Genomic DNA, 27,637 nt, shown 5'->3' on the forward strand with positions numbered 1-27,637 from the left:
CTTATACAATAAAGCTCTTTATTCCAGGCTTTATACTGTGGCACAATGCTGGTGCAGCACATTTCCCGGCTTTGCTCGTCTCTAATTGCGGAGTCTCATCTACGCACATGTACTGCTGATATTTCTGGCATTAAAGGGTTTTTCTGGGATAAACACAAAAGCTTAAAATGCTGAAGCTGTCACAAAAACAATGTGATATACATAGCTTACCGATTATACAATGTACTTTTACTGCTGATTGGTGTCAGGCCTGGGCTAAGTGAGTGTAAAAGTGTGATATCCCAGCTGGTGATCACAAAGACCACTCAAAGCCCTCCGAATCATGACAGATTATTTCTGTACACTACAAATTATTATTATTTATTTATTTTTTCCAAATGAAAACCATAAAAAATTATAAATAAATAAAATTATTATTATTATTATTATTATTATTATTATTATTATTTATAGTACACACAGTGATGTCATCATACAGGGATAATACACACAGTGATGTCATTGTACAGGGATAATACACACAGTGATGTCACAATATGTGGACAAATAAATCCAGTGATGTAATAGTTTGGTGGTAACTCCTTGTTACTTAAAGGAGAAGTCCGGTGATTTTTAAAATTTTACGTCCGCCAGGGCAGAGCATAATAAGTAAGCCGTACTCACTTCTCCCCGTGCCTCCAATGTGCCACATCACAGCCTCCAGGATTCCGGACGGAACTCATTTTCCCCCAAGTCATCCCAACTTGACTGATGGATAGTTCGCTCAACCAATCAGTGACTGTATCAGTGTCCCTTCCTAGTCACTGATTGGCTGACAGGGCTATCCATCATCCGGGTCGTCATGTTGCTTGAGCTGGGGATTTCGGAGGCCGGTGGGGTCTTAGATCGGCAGGGCAGTGGTTCGGAGGCAGCGGGAGAGGTAAGTAGTGCTTGTTTAGTATGTTCCTCCCTGCCTCATAGAAATTTTGAAATATCACCAGACTTCCCCTTTAATTATTTATTTTTCTATCTTAAAGTGACTCTGTACCCACATCTGACCCCCCAAACCACTTGTACCTTCGGATTGCTGCTTTTAATCCAAGATCTGTCCTGGGGTCCGTTTGTCAGGTGATGCAGTTATTGTCCTAAAAAACAACTTTTAAACTTGCAGCCTCGTGCCCAACGGAAGTATCTGTGCCCTAACTTTGCACCACCCCTCCGTCCCTCCTCCCCACCCTCTTCATCATTAGGAATGCCACTGAAACATTTTCTCCTGTCTGAACATTTGCACAGGTGCCTTAATGATCCAGCCCCTGTTCTGTGCTGACACAGGTGGGGAATAGGAGACAATCTGCCTGGATCATTCCTAATGATGAGGAGGGTGGGGAGGAGGGACAGAGAGGTTGTGCCAGCCTAATGCATACACAATCTAAGCCCCGGCCATTGGACATGGGGCTGCCAGTTTAAAAGTTGTTTTTCAGGACAATAACTGCCGAACGGACCCCAGGGCAGATCTTGGATTTAAAGCAGCTATCCGAAGGTACAAGCGGTTTGGGGGGGGGGGGGGAGTCAGATTGTGGCTACAGAGTCGCTCTAATGCCTGGTTTTGTACATGGTGGTGGAATTGTAAGACGCTGCAGAATCTCTTTGTGCTACATAACGGTTATTACTATAGTTATACCACACATAGATAACACGTCTCTCCATCAGGTTTTACATCTCCCAGTCAGAGGAGCGGGCTGTAACCCGGCGTTCCCGCCACCGTCACTAGATGAGCTGACAATTGCTTAAACTATTAAAGCATCTGCTACTTTCCTCTAAATCCACAAATTCCAATTCAGAAGCGATAAAACAACAAATGCTGTATGCTGTTTTACCCAAATTGAGTCTAATTTCAAGCAAACCTAATTTGTTTAATCTAGATTCTCATAAATAATGCATCGGCTTCTTTGTTGTGATGAGGATTTTTTATAACTGTTTCCTATGTAAGCGGCTCCTCTCTTCTAGGCAGAACGTTCTGCATTGTAAAAGAGGAGGCCGATTTGTTTCTGTCTGCAGAGCCTGTGCTTGGAATACAAAGTAACAATTTATTATGTTACCTGATACCTAGATATACATATATAATAACCTGATACATACATATACATGTATAAAAACCTGATACATATACATATAATAACCTGATACATATACATATATAATAGCCTTATACATAGATATACATATATAATAACCTGATACATATCTGCGGGAGAGCTGCGGGGGGCTGCCCTGGTGATCGCTGATCGTCCGGGCTGCCTATAGGATTTAGCGGCGGTCTACTACCGCCGCTCCTAACCCCCGGAGCGGCGGCAGCAGATTGTTACTTTATAAGTCGTTTGTCTTTCAACATGTTCAAAGACAAACGACTTCAATCATCAGCTGACATGAACGATGTCGGCTGATTGTTGCCTCTCATTCCACGTGACGATTATCAGCCATCACGGCCGATATTGGCTAAATACGGACGATAATCATTCCGTGGAATAGGGCCTGGGCATCAGACAATCAGGGCCGGACTTGTTATGTTCCGCCCCCACCTGCTTAACAAAAGCTGCAGGGGAGGCAGGAGAGGTAAGAGGATGCACAGTAGGGGACATTGAATATGGAGGGACAGAGGGTATAGAGGAGGGAGAGAAGGGGACTACCTGCAGAGAGGGAGGTATACAGTATGGGGAAGCATGAGTATGGGGGAAGAACTACAAAGGGGGGAGGAAGGTATACAGTATGGGGGGGCATTACTGCAGAGGGGAAGGTATACAGTATGGGGAAACAACTACAGAGTGGGATGTATACAGTATGGGGGCTACCTGCAGGGGTGGGAATGGAGGTATACAGTATGGGGGAACAATTACAGAGGGAGATGTTGACCGTATGGGAGACATTACTGCAGGGAGGTAGGTATACAGTATGGGGAAACAATTACAGATGGGGATGAATACAGTATGGGGGCTACCTGCAGAGGGGGATGTATACAGTATGGGGGCTACCTGCAGAGGGGGATGTATACAGTATGGGGGCTACCAGCAGAGGGGGATGTATACAGCATGGGGGCTACCTGCAGAGGGGGAATGTACACAGTATGGGGGCTACCAGCAGAGGGGGGATGTATACAGTATGGGGGCTACCTGCAGAGGGGGAATATATACAGTATGGGGGCTACCTGCAGAGGGGGAATGTATACAGTATGGGGGAACAACTACAGAGGGGGGAGGGAGGTATATATTATGTGGGGTCCTTACTGCAGGTATACAGTATAGAGGTCTAACTGCTGGGAAACTTACAGTATAGGAGCCTAACATATCCTATATGTAACAATGGCAGCAGGCTATAAGCAATGTGTTTGTATTCCAGAGTGAAAGACAATGGGGGGAATTCTGCCCCCTATACTGATATACTGTATGATGCCCCTTATAAGCCTCTCATTGTACTTTCTCCATCTGACCTTATTATTGCCCCCCCCCCCCCCCTCTCCTTGATAAAGACGAGAGAATCTGACGCCATTGACAATTGTGACGCTGGTTTTACGAGCCGGCAGTATTCTATTAATTATGCCGCCCGCACATGGCTGGTAATATATATTTTCGGTATGTGATTTCTTAGTCTGAAGTTCAAGAGCAGCAGAGAAATAACCTAATAATAAAGAAATATGTCGCCGATATTAAACACCTTCAATATTTCCACTAACGCGGGAACCAATGAATCAGCTTTATGTTACTTCTCAAGTGATAACGGTAAATCCTGCCCGACGGATTATACGTTCGTAATTCAAATTGTTCAAAATTTGCAATAATTTGCTATGTAGATCAAAAGAATAACAACAGCAAAGTTTAAAAAAAAAAAAAAAAAAAGTTCTGCAAAAACAAATTCCAGGTTTGATCCCTTTTGACTATTGGTATGGTGTCTGCATTTTGCATATAGAACCGTACTTGTATGGTGCCTGTAAATGTTTCCACCTCTAGGTTCTTGTGGGGTATTGTATTCAAATCAACTGATTTCAGAAAGTTATACAGGTTTGTAATTTACTTCTATTTATAAATCTCAAGTCTTCCAGTACTTATCAGCTGCTGTATGCCTTGCAGGAAGTGGTGTAATCTTTCCAGTCTGACACAGTGCTCTCTGCTGCCACCTCTGTCCATGTCAGGAACTGTCCAGAGCAGTAGCAAATCCCTATAGAAAACCTCTCCTGCTCTGGATAGTTGCTGACATGGACAGAGGTGGCAGTATAGAGCACTGTGTCAGACTAGAAAGAATACACCACTTCCTGCAGTGTCCATTCACATCTTTTTAATGCAGGACAGCACAGGTCCTCCACAGTGCGAGACCCTCTTGTTGACCACTCTCCACTTTGCTAAAGAGAAGAGGATCCTGAACAACAGGAGAGCTCTTCTATTCATCTACCTATATATACTAGAGTTACAATTAGTTTATAACATGCTGTGTTTTACAGCACTGTGGAGTAATTACTACACATAAAGCTGTATGTTAAGTGCCCATCGGTCAGAGACAATACGATAGGAGGGAAGGCAGGAATAATAATTCCCTGTTCTCCCATCTCCATTGTTTCAAATTTACATTCAAATGAGAGACTTGTCATGTGACCAAGCAGCTGAGTCGGGAGTAAGTAGACTCGGGAGAGAACTCGATTGTGACAACTGTGGTTAAAAAAAAAAATCAATAATGCAATAATAAAACCCTTGATGGTCTTCATGTAAAATTCAATTATTGGAAGAAAAAAAATCTAATAAATTATGGAAAAAAATACAATTACTCTAAGTAGGTGCTATATTGAAGGTGTTAAAAATGTAAAAAAAAAAAAGAGAGAAATCTATATGGCTGAGAAATATATTTGTATAATTAAAATATTAACAACATTTTGCTAAATGTAGACATGTTTAAGTTTAACAGCATACCATGTGGTCAGGAGTGGTATTGCAAGACAATTTTTTTTTTTTTTTTGTAGATGTTGTAGATGATAATAGGATAACTTTAGTAGGATTCAAAGGCATTTTCATGATAAACATTCGCTGTAACCCAATAAGCAGCTTTATCCAGAATGGTAAGCTAGCCCTTTAAGAGCCATGTATGCCCATATTGTGTAAAGGAATCCATAGAGCTATGCAAATCATTTATAGGTATGATATTCTGACAATGTATAGTTATACTGTGTTGTATTATTCTCTAGTGGGCTCCATACACAATGCAAGAAAGCCATCTTTTATACCATAGTGAGGCCTTCCAGCTTGTGCTGAGATGAGAACCAGATCATGAACCCCTTCTTGTCTCGGATCTGAGGCTCGTTTTACATCCAGATACAATGCCGCTCATCTCTTTTATTCCTTTATCTCATTTAACACTTAAGCCGTTCCCGTTTCTTGCATCATGTCATAGTTGCTGTGAATATAATACGTGTGATTGAAGCTTGCTTAACACAATGTTATGTATCGTATCCTGAAGACGGCGTATTCTATTGTACTTGTAAACTTGGATGATTCCTATTAGCGTATGTCTATTTTTATGTAAGAAAAGTTAACTTTTATAACTTAGAGTTTGGGATAGTCCATCGAGAAGAAGCAAATTGGTGACCCTTCCCGATGCGGGTCCAAGTCACCATGGCTTGTGAATGCTTCCTCCTGTCCCGGTGCCCCTCCATGTGCTTTATCCCTCCCGTACCAGCTAATATGGAGGAAGCCTATTGAAGGATTATGTTACTTGATAGAAGAACCTGGATTGAGCATCTATGAGGTTGGTCATCTCTTCTTTCCAACTCATGTCCATGACCATTTTTCGACTTCAAACAATGGGGGATCTTGGGATCTTTGGGCAAAACTAAAATTTAATGGATCGCTTCTAATTTTTTACTCTTTAGAAAAGAATGTTTTGATCTGTTTCTATCTAAACCATGACTTCTCTTCATAATGGAAACCATGGAGGTGTTCCAGGTCGTGAGATGAGGTGGTGCTCTATGGAACCCACTGGCTTCCATTGGTGAATTATGCCCTATTCTTGACATGTCAGATTAATGGGACAACCGATGACACTGTCAACAGCAGGAATGGATGGGACCCCAAATGGAAGTGTCAACATATCACCAACAAAGACTAAAGAACAGTATCAGAGCTGTGGTCTATGATCTATAGCCTCAAAACTTGCAAAAGTCCAACTTCTGGCATGTCCTGGCTGCTGAAGACTGGGAGTTGACCTTTTTTAAAAGCGAGAGATACTCCGGTTTACTCATTCATCTATGAACTCTGGCCAACGACCACGGCCACGCCGATTCTGCTGTTGCAGACCTCTTTTCAATCTCTCAATATCTTTGCCAATTCCGCAATATGCAAATGAGGTCTTTAGGTGCACTGGAGGCCTCCCTGTACACCGATATCTCCACCCCCGGGTGACGCAAGCCTTCTCTATTCCCTTAGTCACACCTTGTGTGTCTGCTCTGACGACAGAGCTCATAGGTAGCGCAAGAACATGGACAGAGCCAGGTCAAGGATGTCAAAGGGTGAAGGACCTGATCACATGACCCATAGGTCATCAACCTTACAGTGTGGAGAGCAGTCGGACAGAGAGGAAGAGGGAGAAGACAGAGCTATAAGTGCTGTGTGAGTGTGTCAGTCAGTCAGTGTCTGTGTCAGTCAGTGTCAATACTGTGCGTTTGTGTATGTTAGTGGTGTCTCAAGTGTATGGATGATGGGTGCATAGTGCATAGGTGAGGGGCCCGCTGAGGCTCTGTCGCCCAAGGGCCCGCAAAACCCTGGAGCCGGCCCTGTACACATTTCACATATCCTTTACCTTTAGACCAAGTTATTTCTCATAAACCCTGACTGGAGTATACAGCTCTATTTCAGGAGTGACTAAAAGCGTTGAAAATATATAAGAAAGCCATTTACTATGAGCTTTTAGACCTTGAGAAATTACAATGATTATAAGACTAATAATAAAGTACAATGGCGTAGTACCTGGTGAGTGATGCGGAGGAGAACACATAAGAACCACTCCTTGTCCTTCCCGCACAGAGACGGCACTTCGTACACGGCCGCTGAAATTACCAAGATCTGTAAATAAGAGAGGATATATTATTATTATATTGTACATGGGAAACAAGAGGACGGCAAATCCTGACTCGCGTATTCACTGTTTATACCCAATGCCATGAAATAAATAGAACAGAGCCTGAACTTTATCGACCATCATGAATCACTGTGACCAACGCGTTTTGGGTCACCACTTTAGTCATAAAGGATATTACACTGCTCATCTCCCTCGGCAGGGGACATGGCCTATATTAAAGGGGAAAAAATAATAAGCAGAAAATAAAGCACTGTGGCAGAAAGGGGGTTAAAGTCTGGGCAATTGCAATTATTATTATCATTTTTATATGCTGCAGCCACGAGTCCGGGAAGTATGCAGAGCGCAGGAGAAGACCAGTTTGGGCAAGGACTGCACGGATATCGCTTATAGTGATGCCCTTGCTAACTGATTATTGTGTCATGTAATAGGCCCAGTAAACGAGCGCCAATCTAGGAGATCAATGCTTGTTTACAATATTGATTGGACCGCCATCCTCTAGCTAACCTGAGAGTCGGGGCCTCCTGGCCCCCTTTGACTTGTTTGTGGCAACCAAAGGTGCTTGGAATCCAAAACAGTACACCTGGCTGCTTTATACAGTTTAAGGCTATGTTCACACTCACTACGTAAAACTACGACCGTAGTTCTCGCCGCAGAACTACGGCCATAGTTTTGCGATGTGTGACATAGCTTTATGTTGAATGGGATCCCTGCAGGAGTGTACACACATCGTACACGCTCCGGCCGGGAGCCCATGCGGCGCCGAAACAAAACTGACAGGTCAGTTTTCTGCGTCCGCAATTCAGTGAATTCCGGCCGCAGAAAGACCTGTCAGTTCACACAGTGAAGCTAGCGCTCCGCGGTCGGATCATCCGGCCGGTACTTAAGTACCGTCTGCGATGAACCGGGCACAGACCGGCCGTTCCGAGACCCGGCCGGGGTCACGGAAAGGCCGGTCTGATACGCCGTGTGAACATAGCCTAACTCCCATTGACTTTAATGGGAGTTGCATAAATGACATGGCACAGATGGGATCTATATATATTCTATATTTATGGCCTATTGTGTGGATAGACCATAAATGTCTCAGACGGTGCCTTCACACGTACCGCATTTGCAGCGGATTTCATGCTGCGAATTCGCAGCACAATCCGTTGCGGATCCAGTACCAGTTCTTTTTTATGAGAATACATACTCGCAGCTCGATTGACATCCCGCTCCGAGTATGTAAGTTAACCCCCCGCATATATCACCTGCTAAGGCTTGCTTCGGGGGTTCCCGGCATCTGGACGTCCCGCTCAGCCAATCCGTACGCTGCCCTACCGCAGCCACTGATTGGGTGAGCAAGACATCTGCGGGAGAGCTGCCACCTCTGTCCATGTCAGGAACTGCCCAGAGCAGGAGAGGTTTTCTATGGGGATTTGCTGTTGCTCTGGACAGTTCCTGACATGGACAGAGGTGGCAGCAGAGAGCACTGTGTCAGACTGAAGAGAATATACCACTTCCTGCAGGACATATAGCAGCTGATAGGTACTGGAATGCTTGAGGTTTATATATATATATATATATATATATATATATAATGAATTAATTTAACAATCTGTATATAACTTTCTGACACCAGTTCTTTTGAAAAAATAATAAAAAATACTAATAATAATAATAATAATAATATGAAATTAAATTGTCTGGAGTACCCCTTTAAGTCCAAATTATACTACATTCTGAAGGGGAAAAACAGGGGTCAGTAAGCTCCAGAGCTTTATTAACCTCTTCCCGCATGAGGGCGTAACTGTACGTCCTCATGCGGGTGGGGGAGCTCAGAGGGGGGTCACACGGCAGCAATTAGCCGCAGCAATTAGCGGGCACAGTCCGATCACTGTGCCCGCTAATTAGCATTTTAAATGCAGCTGTCAAAGTTGATATCTATATATCAACTATGCAGTATATTTATACTGCATAGATCTCTATGAGAGATCAGTGTGGCTATACTAGAAGTCCCCCAGGGGGAATAACCCTAACCCCAGGGGATGTAACCCTAACCCCAGGGGGAATAACCCTAACCCCAGGGGGGGAATAACCCTAACCCCAGGGGGAATAACCCTAACCCCAGGGGATGTAACCCTAACCCCAGGGGGAATAACCCTAACCCCAGGGGAAATAACCCTAACGCCAGGGGAAATAACCCTAACCCCAGGGGGAATAACCCTAACCCCAGGGGATGTAACCCTAACCCCAGGGGAAATAACCCTAACCCCAGGGGAAATAACCCTAACCCCAGGGGAAATAACCCTAACCTCAGGGGGAATAACCCTAACCCCAGGGGTTCTTCTAGTATATGTGTCAAAAAAGAAAATAAATGTTTTTTGTTTTTATTAATAAATAATCCCCTCCCCATGCATAACAAGTCAGTTTTACCCTAGGGCAAACAGCGTAAATACAAATACTGCCCAAATTATTATTATTATTTTATTTTTTTATCACACATTTATGTTTTTTCCTGGTTTCGCAGTGTACTTTATGCAAAAATTAAGTCTGCCATTGCAAAGTACAATTAGTGGCGCAAAAAATAAGGGCTCATGTGGGTTTCTAGGTGACAAAATGTAAGTGCTATGGCCTTTTAAACAAGAGGAGGAAAAAACAAAAGCGCAAAAAAATAAAAAAAAATAAAAATTAGTCTGGTCCTGAAGGGGTTAAAGGGGTATTTCCACCTCAAGGATGCCCACAACCCCCACCGATCCTGACCCTACCATTCATTGTCGATAGGGCTGATGAACATGACCTCAGAGCTGTTTGGCAGCCCCCATGAATGCAGTATACAGCAGTCAGACCCCCTATTATCTTAGGATGGGTATACCGCTTTTAATGATGTCTATACTTACAATCTGGAGTTGTTTTTTTTTTATTATTATCATAAAAATGAATCAGCAAAGAATTTCAAATCAATTTCAGTATTCGAGATCTACTTTCAACCCGTAAGAGTTGATTACAGAAAGTCCTTCTCCTTTGTAGCTTAAGTCAATGTTTTTTTTTTTTGTTTTTTTTTTAATTGAAATGCAATGTAAGAAGCCACAATGAATATTTTAAAGGGAAAAGTCTATTTGGCCGTTGAGGACGTTCTCAGCACCATCCTGATTATCAGTTATCTCTGTCATTTGAAGTTATCATCCGGCAGAAAGATAACACTCATGTAATGAGATTAAACTCCATAATCTGCCGAGCATTGGTTTAGGGAGCCTTATCAATACGACGGAGCTGGGAGGCTATTATGTGATGATAAGAAAATGAATTAAGATACTTCTGAGATGCCGAGAAAAACAGAAGAGTCAATGTTACCAGGGGTGAGAAGAACTTATAGGAAAAAAAAACAAAAAAACCTGAGCTGTGTGTTTCTTCCCCCCATTGTTCCCACAGATGTTTGATACGTAAAACGTCCTTCTTGAAGCCTGTCGGGATCTGATGAAGCCAATGACTGCGTCTGAAGATTAGAAAACTTATCCGAGCAGTTACTTATACAAAGAGAATACGGAATTCTCAAGTCTGGAAATAAATCTTCGTATTATCGCCTATGGAGATCGGAAAATTCTTACAATTTATACGGCCAAAATGAGAGAATTATTGGGCAAAAATCGCATTGGATCTCATTACAGCTCTGGTTTGTATGGAAGCCATTTTCAGGCTGCCTAGATTTTTAACTATGATTTAAAGGGATACTCCGGAGGGAAAAAAAAGTTTTCAAATCAACTAGTTTCAAAAAGTTATACAGATTTGTAAATAAAATAAAATCTCATGTCTTCCAGTACTTATCAACTGCTGTATGTTCTGTGGGAAGTAGTGTATTCTTTCCATTCAGACACAGTACTCTCTGCTGCCACCTCTGTCCATGCAAAAGGACGCTTGTTGACCTCAGGGAGATCAACTAAAACACCACAGAGACACCATCATGTGTCTCGACGTGAGTGTATTCTAGAACATTGCGCCCTGGGGAATCAAATATGCAAAAGATCACTGCAGAGACACCATTACGTGTCTCGATGTCAGTGAATCCTACTCCACACTGATGAGGGGAAAATACCCCGAAACAGCTGTCTGTGGATGGATTCTTTGCTTGGGGGGTTTCCTTGATTGAAGACAGTCCTTGGCTTGGTTGTTCCTTCCCAGAGGAAGGTCTGTCTCTGCAGTGTTCTTTTGCATATTTGATTCCCCAGAGGGCAATGTCCTAGAATACACTGACGTTGAGACATGTGATGGTGTCTCTGAGGTGTTTTGGTTGATTTCCCTGAGGTCAACCAGCGCCCTTTTGCATGCACTTACTAGGCATTGCTCCCACTAGCCAGATTTCTACTCCACACTGATGAGGGGCAAAACCCCTGAAATAGCTGTCTGTGGATGGATACCTTGCTTTTGTGGTTTCCCTGATTGGAAACATTGCTTGGCTTGGTTGTTCCTTGCTGGAGGAAGGGCTGCCTAGTTCACTGATGTCGAGATACGTGATGGTGTCTCTGCAGTGTTCTTTTGCATATTTTATTTCCAGGGGGCAATGTCCTAGAATTCACTGACGTCAAGACATGTGATGGTGTCTCTGCGTTGTTTTGGTTGATTTCCCTGAGGTCAACCAGCGTCCTTTTGCATGCACTTACTTGGCATTGCTCCCACTAGCCAGATTTCTACTCCACACTGATGAGGGGCAAAAACTCCGAAACAGCTGTCTGTGGATAGATACCTTGCTTGGGTGGTTTCCTTGATTGGAGACATTCCTTGGCTTGGTTGTTCCTTTCCTGGCTAGTTCACTGACGTCGAGACACATGATGTTGTCTCTGCAGTGTTCTTTTGCATATTTGCCACATCTGTCCATGTCAGGAACTGTCCAGAGCAGGAGAGGTTTTCTATGGGGATTTGCTGCTGCTCTGGACAGTTCCTGACATATACAGAGCACTGTGTCAGACTGGAAAAGAATGCAACACTTCCTGCAGGGCATACAGCAGCTGATAAGTACTGGAAGACTGGAGATTTTTAAATAGAAGTAAATTACAAATCTATATAACTTTCTGACACCAGTTATTTTGAAAGAAAAGGATTTTCGCTGGACAACCCTCCTTCAAAATCCAATACACCCAATCACCCCCACACCATCTGTCGAAAGTCACCATATAAAAGGTAAGGTACCTACTGCGCATGACCGGCCTAACCTGCGCAGTAGGTACCTCATTAATAAGTCTTCTTTAGGAAGCGAGTGTATATACGTGACGAGAAGGCGTCTTTCCCATTCTTATTACTTCATCAGAGCCGGTGTAATTTCTATTAATACAACTCTTCCGGGCGGCCGTATCTGAGAGCTGATAATGATAGGTGGGAATTAAACCACATAAAGACAGGGCTGGGAGAACAATAGTCTTAATCAGAACATTGGATTCATGACTCATTGCTGCAGCTTTTAATTTATTCCCTGATTAATCTCCTCGGGAGGTAGCCACCTAATGACCTGATATCTGAGACTCTCACCGCCGCGCCGCCAAGGCTGTTCGATAATATTACTTTGCATACTAATCTTCTCCGACTCCCACTCAATTCTATAACGCCACATTATATCATAGGTTATAATTCTCCGCTACTTAGACAGACACAATATTTCTTTTTAGAGAGAAGTGACGTTCATTCATTCATTCATACAGACCAAAAACCCTGTATGATGTGACAGATGTTTTTGATTTTTTTTTATGTTTATTTTATTGGACTCTTTATTAAACTCTTGTATGTGTTTAGTTGTTATCGTCCAGTATCTGGCCCAGAGCTTCATTGCCCTCTTTCTCCTTACTCTAGTCTGGTCCTCATGCCAACAGGGGTTGTGATGGAAAGCAGTTTTGCTACATACTTGCTTTTTTTTTTTTTTTACATTTTCTATGTTTAACCCCTTAAGGACCACGGGCGTACATTTACGCTCCTTGCTGCTAGGCCTTAAGGCAGGAGGACATGAATGTACGCCTATCTGTGGTCCCGGGCTATGGAGCCGGCTCATGAGCTGAATTTGCTCCTTAGCCGGTGAGGACCAGCTGTGGGGGTCCGGATCGTATGGCCTGACTGCCGGAGCTCTAATCCTTACCTCCGCGCAGTCCGATCTTCTGATAGAGTCTGCCACAGGCCACAGGCAGGCTCGATCAGAAGATCGCAGATTACACTGATCACGGCTATGCTATGGCATAGCATTGATCAGAGTATGTAATAATGTAAAAGTCTCCTAAAGGGACTTAAAAAGTGTTTAAAAAAAAATCTATAAAAGTTTTTTAAAAATGTCCCAAAGCCCCTCCCCCAATAAAAGTGAAAATCACCCCTCCTTCCCATATTATACCTAAAGCATAAAAAAATAATAAAGTTCATTAACATATAATATACCGTAGCATGCGTAATCATCCGATCTATTAAAATAAACCAATATTCTTCCCGCACTGTGAACGGCGTGAACAAAAAGCGGTAAAAAAAAATTGCAAAGATTGCTTTTTTTTAAAGTTTTTCTGCTAATAAAAATAGTAAAACATTAGAAACCTAGTAAACCTGCATATCGTTGTGTTCAGCCCGACCTATAGAATAAAGAAAAAATGCCAGTTTTACCGTGAAATGCAATATGTAACCTCAGAACCCCCCAAAGTTAGCAGAATCACATTTTTTTTACCCAAATTCACCCCATAAATGATATTTTGGGGTTCTGTCATTCATTTTATGGCAGATTGAATGATGCTTTTACAAAGTACACCTGTTCCTGCAAAAAACAAGCCCTCGCATGGCCCTGTAGGTGGAAAATTGAAAGAGTTATGGCTCTTAGAAGGGGAGGAGGGAAAAACGAAAATGCAAAAGTGACAATTGGCCCAGTCCTTAAGGGGTTAAATCAGTCTTATACATATGGCCACTAGGTGTCTCCCTTCCTGTCAGACTGTGCTCCATGCTCCCTTCATGCCAATATTTGATCTTTTCAGACAGTAAGTCCAAGTCCTTTGTGCTCTCATACAAGGAAAGACCCCTGTCCATCATACAGGTTGTATATCAGCTGAGAACAATAATTTAGGTTGATTATAATCTTAAATTTTGCTAATTATGTTTTCAGCCATGCATGCTTACCAGGAGACAATGCTCTGTATTATGTAACAATCCTGTCAGTATAATGTCACTGTGTGGTTGCAGAGGTTTTGGTGCCGTGTGATAGGAGAGCTGACCATACAATGCAAGCACCCCAAGGATTCTCTGTTAACGATTGTGGACACGGACCATCTGTACACATGCGCAGTTGTACACAGGACAGAGCATTAAGTGGTTTTCCCCGAAACGCTTAATCCTGTATTTATGTGATGTTATGTGATTATTCACAACAAATCTGTTTTTATAGCCTATTATTTAGCAGATTCGCCTTAAAGAACTGTAGGCACTTTTGTGTATTACCCTATGGTATGTATATGGCATGATGCTTCTGGGGGGGAGAATGTCTCCACAATATTGCTTCCACCAAAACATTCCACAATATCGGACTAAGGTCACACATAGCTATAACCACTCTTACCCTACCTAGCCTTTCAGGATGCAACAAAGTCACCAAAGACTTCCCAGGAATTGCACAAAACTGGTGCATTTTAGCCACAATTTTATAAAAATTGCACCAATAAGTGGCCCACTGGGGAATCCACCAGTTCTGCTATGGGCCAGTGCAGGTCTATATGAGGTAGAGTATGAGCTCATAGACTGCATATAATATGGATTTGTAACATGCAGGAAAGATCTGAGCACAGAAGCCAGATGTAAAGCCAGAGCCTAATGGAACATGCAATGTATGAAACTGGAGCATATGGAGGTTACAGTAGGGGTCTAATGGAGTCCTATGACAGCTTCACTAATACAGCCATGTGTAGCAGCCCTAAGGCTAAGCTTCTATACTCACAAGCCGGTCTCTACATACAACAATGGCGAGACAAGAATAAGAACATCTAATCAATGCTACAAAGTCAAAGCCTGTACGTGGTTATAAGAAGAGGCTACCGGCCAAGGAGCCGTCCACACAAGATGTGGAGAGATGGGGGACGACGCTGTTATATGCAAAGTAGCTACAAATAGGGCAAACACTGATTAGCATATCAATGAGTTAGGTTTCCTGGACTCTTAGGTAGCCAGTTCATAATGATTATAATAATATGCAAAAACTTAATTCGACCCTAACCAACCGGCCATATGTGGTATGGCGATGTTGTTCAGGTCTAGTATGGCGGTGTTACCCAGTCACAGCATGTCGGTATTGGTCAGGTCTGGTGTGTCAGTGTTACCCAGTCACAGCATGTTGGTATTGGTCAGGTCTGGTGTGGCAGTGTTATCCAGTCACAGTATGGTAGTATTGGTCAGGTCTGGTATGGCGGTGCTACCCAGTTACAGTATGGTGGTATTGGTAAGGTCTGGTATGGCGGTGTTATCCACTCACAGTATGGTGGTATTGGTCAGGTATGGCGGTGTTATCCTGTCACAGTACGGGACATTGGGCAGGTCTGGTATGGCGGTGTTCTTTGTGACACCTGGAGCTATTACCTATCAATCTACCTATCTGTTTTAAGCCGTTAAAACCATGAAAAACACAATTCAGACAATGTTTATCCATGTGGATAATTACATGTGGCCGAAACCACTCTCCCATTTCTTCCCCAGTAGTCATGTGCTGTTACCGGGATTATTAGCCATACGCCTATTGGTTACCACATGAGGGTCTGGTTGCGGCTGCATGTGGTACAGTATATGTGGGAATGCAGCCTAAGACTGATCAGATATCAATATGATGTTCAGAAAGGTATGCAGGTGTAGTGCCAGGGGCAGTAGCAGCTGGTAATACCGCCCTGAGAAGGGTCCATATCTACCATGTGCCATTTAAAAAACTAGCATCTTCCTGTGAGGCAGAGGGACTCCCAGAATCCAAAAGTAGCCGCTACCTGTGCACCCCTTATAATCATCAGAGAGTAATACATTCTTTATTAACGTATGATGCTATAGTAAAAAGAGTAACTTTCATGGAATCAATTAAAAACCACAGCATAAAAGTCAGACAAAAGCTGCAAAAACACTACATGTGAAAAATCGTTTGTGTGTCAATGATCGCTGAACCTAAACTCATTGTTCCATAATTCGCTGCAATTCCACAATTGTTCGCTAATCGTTCAATATAATTTTTACATTGTTCGTTCATTTGCCAGGATGAGATTGAGTAGATGGTCGTAGTAACGACTATCGTTCTGTGTAATATAGTGAACGATTTCAGGTATCTCTCGTTTGAGATCATTTATCGTTAATTGTTAAAAATCGTTGATAGGAAGCAGCCAAAGGAGATCTGATAAGTGATGATGTCATCCTGTACTTCACAGGAAGTCATCTGAGCCAAGACAGACACTTCCTCTGGCACATGAAACACTGTGATTTTCTGTGGGTCGGAGTTTTGATCACATGACACAGTTACAGTAATGCAATGCATTGATGCAGCTGAGCTGGAATGAAACAGATGGCACAGAAGGAATAGTGATGTATATGTTAAATATGGATTCTGTGTAGGATTATGTGTCTCCACGTGTTACTATTTTATAAACTAGAAATAGTTGACGCCTTTCTCTAAATAAATGTAATCGAGGACTCTCCTGGGGAATCCAATGCCAAGCATTAGGGTATGTTCACACTGAGCAAAAGTGGTGGAATTCCGCAGTGGATCTCTCTGCCTCAGAATCCCGCCTGCTTCAGTGTCTCATGGTATCTCTGTGGAAGGGCTTGCACATCTCCACTTCCGTCGCTCTCCATCTAAAAAATTGACGTGTCAATTCTTTGCACGGGAGCAGAGGTGGGCGAGCCCTTCCCACTGTGAGACAGGTTGGAGAGGCAGGCGGGATTCCGCGCCCGAGAGATCTGCCGCTTTTAGAAACATACCCTTAGGATCAGTTCACACAAAGTAAAATCGGTGGGATTCCACAGCAGAGCTCTCTGCCGTGAAATCCTGTCTGCCGTGTTTCAATGGGACGGCTCCTGCCTCTGCTTCTGCCGCTCTCAGCTGAGGCTCCAGAGCCGTCCTATTGAAACAGACGACAGGCGGGATTCCGCTATGGAAATTACGACGAGTTTACTCTGTGTGAACTGGCCCTAAAGGTTTGGAGAACATTGCCGGACCTGAACAGTTCGACAATAGAATTAAAGAGTCATTCCCCAATATAGAGTCCTTGCAGGCACGAGAGTGTACAGCTAAACATTGACCCACAAATGCTTAATCATATTCACAAAAAAAAAAAAAAAAAACACAAAAATAGTTGGGGTCCTCAAAAAGAAAGGAAAATACAATACAGATGTAGCAGAGCTTAGTTTTTCCATTGAAGTATTTTGTTCTCTGTGTTACGGCAATGTAATGGGGTTACCTGAACATCACAGATGACACATCACGCGAAATGACAAATCTGTTTAATTAAACCTAGAAATCAACCTGTATGCGATAGGAATGGACAACGCTTGGCGGAAGACCACGACAGCTTGGTTATGATCTACTCAATGAGCCTGGGAACCTACAGCGGACCGTATATTAATTCAACGACATTGCTTCTTCCGGTTTGTAAGCCGGAGTCCCAGCTGCTTGATGTCATAAGTTTCCAACCTAATATACAGGTTCTCACTTGTAGGGACCATACAGATGGAATATGGTTCATTGAGCCATGTGCCATGACCTACTAAACAAGCATGATGTACGGTAATGTGCGGCAGTCATCCCGTTCATCCTTATTGTACATAGGGATGTAGATAGATGCACCTAGATGGGTCGATAATTCATAGAGCAGGTGCTTCAGAGCTTCATATATCACAACGTTGCTCCATCTGTAATATAGATACATTCTTACAGAATAGAAAATGTCATCTTCAGCCTCTTTTTTTTCCATTTACTTCAATGTAATTGTTTATTGTCTTCCTTACTGCTCTATATATTCTGACTAGAGATGAGAGAATCCTCGAGATTTCTTTAGAGTCTGGTTCAGCAAATCTGATTTATTTCAGGTGTGGATCCCCATGTGGAACTACAACCGTTGCCCAGGCAGACAATGTACCATACACTGAGCACTAGGCCTAGCAAATATACTGAGAAAGTTGAGACGTAGACAACGCTGCTTACCATTTGTGCAGCCTTGATTGAAGGAACTCAATAAAAAATCCATCTCATGCAGTTTGAATTTGTCATACAATGTGTATGGCCACATAGACTTAAAGAGAGTCTTGTATAGATGCGGTTACCCAATGATTTAGTGTTGCTGAATAAGTGTTTAAAACTATGAAAAATGAAGTTTAATGTTAACAAATGTAAAATAATGCACTTGGGAAGAAGCAATCCTCTGTCTGAGTATCATATTGGCAGTACTGTGTTAGTGAAGACTTCGGAAGAGAAGGATTTAGGGACAGTGTTTTCTGACAGCTCAAAAAGTGCAGCCAGGAGATAGGGAAAGCTAATTGTATGCTGGGCTGTGTATATATAATGGTCTGCTGAGCTGTATATATAATGGTATGCCGGGCTGCATATATAATGGTATGCTGGGCTGTGTATATAATGGTATGCTGGGCTGTATATATATATATATATATATATATATATATATATATATATACACACACATATAAAAATGTATGCTGGGCTGTGTATATATAATGGTATGCTGGGCTGTATGTATGTATATATATATATATATATAATGGTATGTTGCTCTGTATATATATGATGGTATGCTGGGCTGTATATATATATATATATATATATATATATATATATATATATATATTGGTAGGCGGTGCTGTGTGTATATATATATATATATATATATATATATAATGGTATGCTGGGCTGTATGTATGTATATATATATATATATATATATATATATATATATATATATATATATAATGGTATGCTAGGCTGTATGTATATATAATGGTATGCTGAGCTGTATATATATAATGGTATGCTGGGCTGTGTATATATAATGGTGGATAATAGTGGAAACCTTTATATATGTTACAGGAGGAAGAAGGGAAGAGAGTGATGATTAAAACATTTATATATGTTAGAGGGCTAAATAAGGTTCAGGAGTTAAAAACTTATTACAAGGACAAGGGGGTACAATCTTAGGCAGAACAGGTGGTGTGCTATTGATACAGTTACCTTGCCCTACTTGCCTTACCTTGCCCTATCTTTATTCTCATCATACACACTGGAACGTTGGCCTCTATAGACATTGGTCAGTGTAGACAACCACTGAAGATTTTTAGATATTATTCCGAAATACTTTTATATTCTTTTTCAGCTTTTCCTTTCCATTCTGACCCTTTGTTATGTTTCCCTTAGAGGTGCAGCACTGTGTTGTTTCGCTGGGTGGCCATACAGTGTAGCGCAAGTTGACGCAACTTCTATTTTGAGCCACTTCCACAGCTGTGAAAGGCTCTGACCCGATAGTACTATAAAAAGGTTTCATTTCCAGTGTGGAAACATTAAGCCATTGACTGTTCTGCTCGCTCTTCTCATCTCAGTCTCGCAGGCGGATATGAAAGGATGACTTTCTCTGACTTATTTTATTCTGTTTTACTCTTTTTCTCTTTGCCTCTTTTATGAATAGAATTGACAGGACGAACCATCAAACTGGAAACTTTATTACTTCTCTCCTCCTGTGATTTGAAAGCGTATCGGCTCCGAGCCCTCCTATTCTTAAAAATGAAGCCCCGATGCTATCTCTCCTCGTCAAATGAGAATCAAAAACATAAAACAAAAATTTCCGTCCCGCTGTTGCCGGTAAACACACAAAAGTTAAGATCTGCCTTGAGCGTTCCCGTTCTACGTATCATCATCGTCTATTTTTATCATTTAATAAATGTCTCCGGAGGGGGGGGGGGTCAGTGTTTTACAAGCATTATACCGGCTTTTCCGATATGGTTTTGCAAATAACAGTAGACAGCTTGTCATTCATAAGTCTGGAAGTCATCAGAGTAAACCGCCTGTCAGATGGACCGAGACTCGTCGGCAGGAAAGAAGAATTACAGTAGTGAATGGTGGTAAGAGCTCATACGGCAACGGGGCGGATAGAAAAATCCATCAAAATTCAATACCATATAAATAACCAAGTGGAGGCAAAAAAAACAAACAAATAATTAACCCCTTAGGGATGAAACTCCTATTAACCTTAAAAAAAATGTCTATGCTTGAGCTATGCTTTTTTGAGAAATACTGTATGTCTAAATATATTCTGTAAAGGGGAATTCCGACATCAGGAAATTTTATTTAAAGGAGAAGTAACACCAAATTAAAGAAGTCAGGGGGGTGCGAGAAAATAATAAACTAAACTTTACTATCCTCGTCCCTCGTAGCGCAGCTCCCAGATTCAGTTGACAGCCGCCAGTGTCCTGCAGCTCTTCAAGCTGGACCGTCACGTACCCAGCTGAGTGATTGACAGCTCAGCCAATCAGTGACTGGGTCTGGATACAGATGGAGTCACTGATTGGCTAAGTGGGAAATCACTTAGCCGACCACAACATTGCAGCTGGAAGAGCCGAGTGCGTGACATAACAGATTCCTAGCCAAAAAAAGACGAGCAACGCGATAGAAACACAAGAATGGTTTGTTTTTGATTATTATTTTTATACACCCTTCTGCAGTTCTTAAATTTGGTGGGACTACAATATAAATATACAATATATACAATATTAATATAAAACTATCACCCCAAGATGTATAACTTTTTAGGAAGTTGTGTATTTTTTTCATTGTTAGTGTGGTGTTGTCTCCAGCTCCCGGCTCTTCCCTGTCTCCAGACAACACAACATTTTCTGTTGTTATAGGAGGCTTGAGCTGAAGCCCCACCTACTAGGGGATGTCACTACTTCTGACCAGCCCTTACAGTTTATATCACTATCTCCCTGTCATACACACATATGTCCTTTAAGGACACAATATTTTTCCCTCTAAGTGTCCCACCACAGTCTAACCCCCCCAACACACACAATAAAGTACCCCTACTAGTGCCCCCATAGAGTATAATACCCCCTTTATTGCCCCATTACTCCACAATGCCACTTTTATTGCTCTCACACATTATGTCCCCTTGTGCCCCCCCTCGCACAGATAGTATAAATATTTCCTCTTTATACCACCCCCACCCAATATAATTCCCAGCCCCTTGTCTTTCACACAGTATAATTATGCCACCTGTGTCCACAACTTAGTATAAGTCATACCCCTTTTGCCCCCACTGTCTGTCACACAGTATAATTATGCCCCTCCCACACAGTATACAGCCTCCATATGCCCCTCCCCCTGACACAGATCAATTATATTCTATACTAATGTATAAAAAAATGGCTGCCCTGGAGTCCTCAGGTTCAGGGGATCAAGTAGTGGTGGAGTTTCATGGTCATTTATCAGAGTAGCTTCCGGGCGCTCCTAAATATGTCTCTCCTTAGTGGGGTTATCCAGATTAGTAAAGCACAGCTACTTTTTTGCAGAAACAGCGCCACCCCTGTCCTCAGGTTGTGTATGGTTTTACACTTTATCTCTATTCACTTCAATAAAACTAAACTGCAAAACCCCCACACCCAACCTGAGGACAAGAGTGGTTCTGATTCTGAAAGAAAGCAGCCATGTTTTTCTAAGGACAATCCTTTTAAGACAATGATATAAGGGATTCGGGGATAATATAAGAAAATTCTGCATTTAAGAGAGGTTTTGCCTTTGACACCTCAATTGAGGACACCGTAATGTCAGACAAAGCAGTACGAGGCGAAGCACAATAACAACTCTCAATAAAACACTAACCCAGCGTCCTGCGACATCAGCATCAATAAGTGAGTATATGGATCCACCAAAAATGAAGAACTGTCTGACTGTATTGATTTATTCTCCAAAGTGCTAAATGAAACCCGCTAAAAACCACACAGACGATCCATCTCCAGCACAGGGAGAAGCCGCGTTCCTTCTGATCAGTCATAGACGAGTGTGAACCCTCCGACGTTCTCCAATGTTTCTCTCTGGTTTATGTACGAACTTTGCTTCTTCTTCTTCTTCTTCCTCCCTACCCCTGGCTGGTAAATTAGACCACTTCAAAAGAAGAACGTACTCCATGAAGCACCCGGCTCCGGAGAGAGTGTCTACGCTTCGTGATGGAATAACATCAGTAATAGAATAAAAGGAAGGGGGGGAGGAACACTAAAAGGAATAAAGCTATCAATGAATCCCGAGCGTGTGCTGCTGTGTTTAAGATCAAAGCACATAACTTTACATAGAGGAGAAACTTGTAGACTATCAATGACAGAAAAGACAGAAGGACAAGGCCATGTATACCGAGGCCGATAACGTAGCTGCTATGGGGCTCATGCAGGGGGGTAGGGCTGTGCCCTATTTGCTCCCATTCCCTCTCTACGTCCTCGGTGTTTCTCCCGCTATGAAGCGCGCTCCGGAGCGGAGCGCGCTTCATAGGAGGTGGGGGCCGGCTGCAGTAAGCAGCCAGGACCTCACCGGTAATGACGCGCTGCAGTGTTTAAGTGTAAGTGACAGGGGGAGTGGCCTGTCACTTACCGATCGGGACCCCCGCAGTGTGACTGCGGGGGTCCCGATCGTTGAAATGGACCGCCGGAGGTCTCTCACCTGCCTCCATGCGGTCCGATTGGCGATTTGCTACACTAAGCCTGCACAGGCAGGCTCAATGAGCAGATCGCCGATAACACTGATCAATGCTATGCCTATGGCATAGCATTCATCAGTGTTGAAAGCAAACTAATGTATGTAAAGGTCCCCCAAAGGAACTTCAAATGTGTAAAAAAATAAAGTTCAAAACACTATTACACTACCCCAAAATCCCTCCCCCAATAAAAGTTGAAATTACCCCTTCTATCCTATTATATAAATAAAACATATAAAAATAAATAAATAGATAAACATATAATATACCGTAGCGTGCGTAATTGTCCGATATATTAAAATATTACAAGCGTCATTGTGATCGGTGAACGGCGTACACGAAAAGAGGGAAAAAAGTGCGCGGATTACCGATTTTATGTTACATTATATATTAAAAAAAAATCAATAAAAAGTGATCAAAACGTCCGATCTTTACAAATATGATATTAATAAAAACTAGAGATCATGGCGGAAAAAATGACACCCCATACAGCCCCGTAGGTGAAAAAATAAAACTGTTATAAGTGTCACAATAGGCCCATTTTATTAATATTTAATTGCCAAAAAAAAGGATTTCATAAAAAAATATATATATAACATTAGAGAATCTGTGTAACCTGCATATGGTTGTGTTCAGACTGACCTATAGAATAATAGTGTCATGTCGCTGTTACCATATAGTGTATAACGTAGACACAGGAACCCCCCAAGCGTTACCATATTGCATTCTTTTTTACGATTTCACCTATTTATATCTTCATAAATAATATATTTGGGATTCCGTCATACATGTTATGGTAAAATGAAAGACGCCATTACACAGTACAACTATTCCTGTAACAAACAAGCACTTACATGGCCTGTAGATAGAAAACTGAGAGTGTTAGAGCTCTTAGAAGGGGAGGAGGGAAAAACAAAAACACTAAGATCAAAATTTGCGCGGTCCACTGGGTCATTTTGGGCCTGGTCCTCAAAGGGTTAAAGGGGTATTCCCCCCCAAATTATTTTTGCATTAATATGTTGCCCACCCGTACCTTTCCAACTTTCCAATATCAATGTATTAAGGTATGTATTCTGCACAGTTTTGCTGTTATCTAGCTGCATTCACCCCCAGGGATTGCAGAGAATCATTAGCTCTCAGTCCAACCCGACACACTCCCTGCTCCTGGCCCCCACCCTCCGAGACGGCATCACGTGTCCTCAGTCCCAGCACAGTGAAGTGACTGAGAACACTGATGGGGTGGCTGCTGTTAGAGAGGGAGACAGTCACAGCTGCGCTGATCACTGTCTCCCTCTCTAACAGCAGCCACCCAGTCACCCCCAGCCCAGAGCTCACATCCTGTGTCCAGAGCCTCCCGGCACCGTCCAGCACTCACCCGCAGCACACAGCCCCCCGCCCCACAACCAACCGCCCCCCCCCATCACCCGTGGCATCCCTCACTCACCCGCGGCACACCCCCCCGGCAAGCTCCGCCCCCGGAATCGCCCTGCAACGAGCTCCGTCCCCATTGCCCGCGGCAAGCTCCGCCCCCCACGATCGCCCGCGACAAGCTCAGCCATGGGGCACCACCTTCACCCGCGGCACTCACCATCTCAGCTCTGCTACCCGGTCAGTGCCATCTCAGCTCTGCCACACCTTCCCCCCAACTCAGCTCTGCTACACCATCATCCCCAACTCAGCTCTGCTACACCGTAATCCCCAACTCAGCTCTGCTACACCGTCACCGCCAACTCAGCTCTGCTACACCGTCATCCCCAACTCAGCTCTGCTATACCATCACCGCCAACTAAGGTCTGCTACATTGTCATCCCCAACTCAGCTCTGCTACACAGTCAATCCCAACTCAGCTCTGCTACACCATCACCGCCAACTAAGGTCTGCTACATTGTCATCCCCAACTCAGCTCTGCTACACAGTCACTTCCAACTAAGCTCTGCCACACTGTCACCGCCAACTCAGCTCTGCTACACCATCATCCCCATCTCAGCTCTGCTACACCGTCATCCCCAACTCAGCTCTGCTACACCATCACCGCCAACTAAGGTCTGCTACATTGTCATCCCCAACTCAGCTCTGCTACACAGTCAATCCCAACTCAGCTCTGCTACACCATCACCGCCAACTAAGGTCTGCTACATTGTCATCCCCAACTCAGCTCTGCTACACAGTCACTTCCAACTAAGCTCTGCCACACTGTCACCGCCAACTCAGCTCTGCTACACCATCATCCCCAACTCAGCTCTGCTACACCATCACCGCGAACTAAGGTCTGCTACACCGTCATCCCCAACTCAGCTTTGCTACACCATCACCGCCAACTAAGGTCTGCTACATTGTCATCCCCAACTCAGCTCTGCTACACAGTCACTTCCAACTCAGCTCTGCTACACCGTCCCCCCAACTCAGCTCTGCTACACCGTCACTGCCAACTCAGCTCTGCTACACCGTCACCGCCATCTCAGCACCGCTACACCGCCATCCCCAACTCAGCTCTGCTACACCGTCATCCCCAACTCAGCTCTGCTACATTGTCATCCCCAACTGAGCTCTGCTACACCATCACCGCCAACTCAGCTCTGCTACATTGTCATCCCCAACTCAGCTCTGCTACACCATCACCGCCAACTCAGCTCTGCTACATTGTCATCCCCAACTCAGCTCTGCTACACCGTCACTTCCAACTCAGCTTTGCTACACCGACACCGCCATCTCAGCTCTGCTACACTGTCATCATCTCCTTCATTGTCTCAGCTCTGCTACTTCACCATCATCAGGCAGAAGCATTGCATGATGGGAAATGTAGTTTCCTATCTTGGATATAGATCGGTTTTTAGAAAAACTTGTAACGTCTCAAATACTCAGGGGGACTTGGTGAGTAAGGCCAGCTATGTTTGGGGACATTACATTTTTTTAGCTCTTGGGGGGAATACCCCTTTAAATGTTTGAATGCTAATTACTCGAGTTGAGCATTTTTCAATGGTTGAATACTCGACTAAAGTAAACCTTATTGAAATCAACAGGAGACTCAAGCAATAAACCAGCTGTCCCCTGCTCGGAAGAGTAGAGGGTGTTTGGTTAACCTATAAAAAATTTGATAGAATTTTTGTATATTTTGTCCCTTGAAGGAATGTTTAACAAAAATATACAAAAATTAGAACTAAAAAAAAAAAAAAATTGCAATAGGTTTCTACAAGATACATAAAAATTTCGACCGTATGTCGCCAATTTTTTTTTGCCGAAGTACCCCTTTAAGGAAAGGAAAGTTATTTATTTACTTTATTGGAGAGAAACAAAAAAACACAAGTACAGACAAGCACCAAGATGTTACAGTAACATGAACTTGGGAGGAGGAGAGGGGGTAGAATGTATATCCTAAGTAGAAATGCATAGGTAGGTTACAATGCAATACAATCACTTGTCGCAATTCTCTGGCCATGGAATTAAGGAGAGGGGTGGGCAGCATGCAAATGTGACAACACCCCTTTGAAATATGTAGGTATTTCATATGCGCAGTAAAATAAGGAAAGCTATGTGTTTTATATAACTCCTGACATATGGAAAAACCATAGCTTGATGGTTACCCAGTTCCCATAAAAAGTCAATGGCAATTGAGCAAACTCTGTTGAACAAGCTCCCTGGCCACAACTAGGTCGGTGAGCACTGGGGAGGGGACCTTAAAGGAGAAGTCCGGGGATTTAGAAAATCTGGCAGCCACCAGGGCCAGGGGAGATTTGATCAGGAGTAGGCACTTACCTCTCCCCATGCCCACAGTGAGTGGCGGGACCAGCCTCAGGACCAGCCAGCTCTGGAATCTCCGGGATGTACACTTCACGACCAGGATGATGGACTGGCCAGCCAGTAAGTGATTGGGGCAAAATGCCACTCCAGTCACTGATTGGCTGAGCGGTCAGTCCATCAGCTGGGACAGGCATTTGACATCATCACAGCCAGGGGGAAAATGCCTTTCAGCAGGGGTCCCGAGGCTGGTCCAACAGCTCACCACAGGCACGGGGACGTGTAAGTTCCTACTCCTGATCAGATTTGCCCCTGCCAACTGCCAGATTTTCAAAATCCCAGACTTCTCGTGTAATATTGAGATGGTGCAGGTCCTGAATTTATCAAATATATAAGGCATATCCTGTGGCTATATCATAAATGTCCATATGGGGATACACCTCTGACCATTCCATTCCACTAAGAAGGGTTGCCTTTTTCTGTTTTTATATGTTTTTATTTCTATTTTTTATCTGTTTCTTTTGGCTATACTGCACACGCCTGCAGTGAACGTGCATATTCTGCAATATTCATATGTGTCAATTGTCTCCTACAGCATAATCAGCTATTCCAGCACAGCATGGTGCCCTAAGCCGTTGCCTGTTTTGCCCGCCCCTCAACACACGGAGGATCCATTTTTAATCTTTGCCGTTTATTCCCTGTTTCAAACTATTGACTCAAGTTCTAACCACCCTCTCCCCCCCCCACACACACACCACACGGAGATTATCTCAGTAGAAATATTTCACAGTCAGACCCCCTTCATTTGCATCCGCCTGGCGCGAGCTGCCTAATATATGTATTGTAAATATAACAAGCGCATATGGTTTCAAAGAAAGCCGAGAAAAAAAATCTGCATTGTCATTCGCGTGCATGGTTTAATTGCGCCCCACATGCATTTCTATAACTAATGTGTCTAAAAGTCTGCTAATTGGCCTCACTTTACATAATAAGAGGGAAATGAAAAAAGATCTTCAAAGTTTCGAACTGTTTATTTAATCTGCCGTATCAAAGGCAACCAAACTTTATTGGTGTCACCAGATTACTGAAGAGGAAAGTACTTAAAGATCCTTAGTTGTGAA

The 27,637-nt window shown here is 43.1% G+C and overlaps 1 protein-coding gene across 5 annotated transcripts in view; it reads right to left on the reverse strand.

The window, feature by feature from the left end:
* Positions 1-27,637, reverse strand: part of CNTN5 (contactin 5) — a 948,473-nt gene that overhangs the window by 266,473 nt on the left and 654,363 nt on the right. For all 5 annotated transcript variants that reach the window (XM_069969612.1, XM_069969611.1, XM_069969613.1 and 2 more), the window contains one exon: positions 6,981-7,076. In XM_069969612.1, coding sequence (XP_069825713.1) covers positions 6,981-7,076 — 96 coding nt within the window. The remainder of the gene's footprint in view (positions 1-6,980; positions 7,077-27,637) is intronic.

Source organism: Dendropsophus ebraccatus, chromosome 5 (assembly GCF_027789765.1).
Source record: "Dendropsophus ebraccatus isolate aDenEbr1 chromosome 5, aDenEbr1.pat, whole genome shotgun sequence".
In the NCBI taxonomy this organism is placed as follows: domain Eukaryota; kingdom Metazoa; phylum Chordata; class Amphibia; order Anura; family Hylidae; genus Dendropsophus; species Dendropsophus ebraccatus.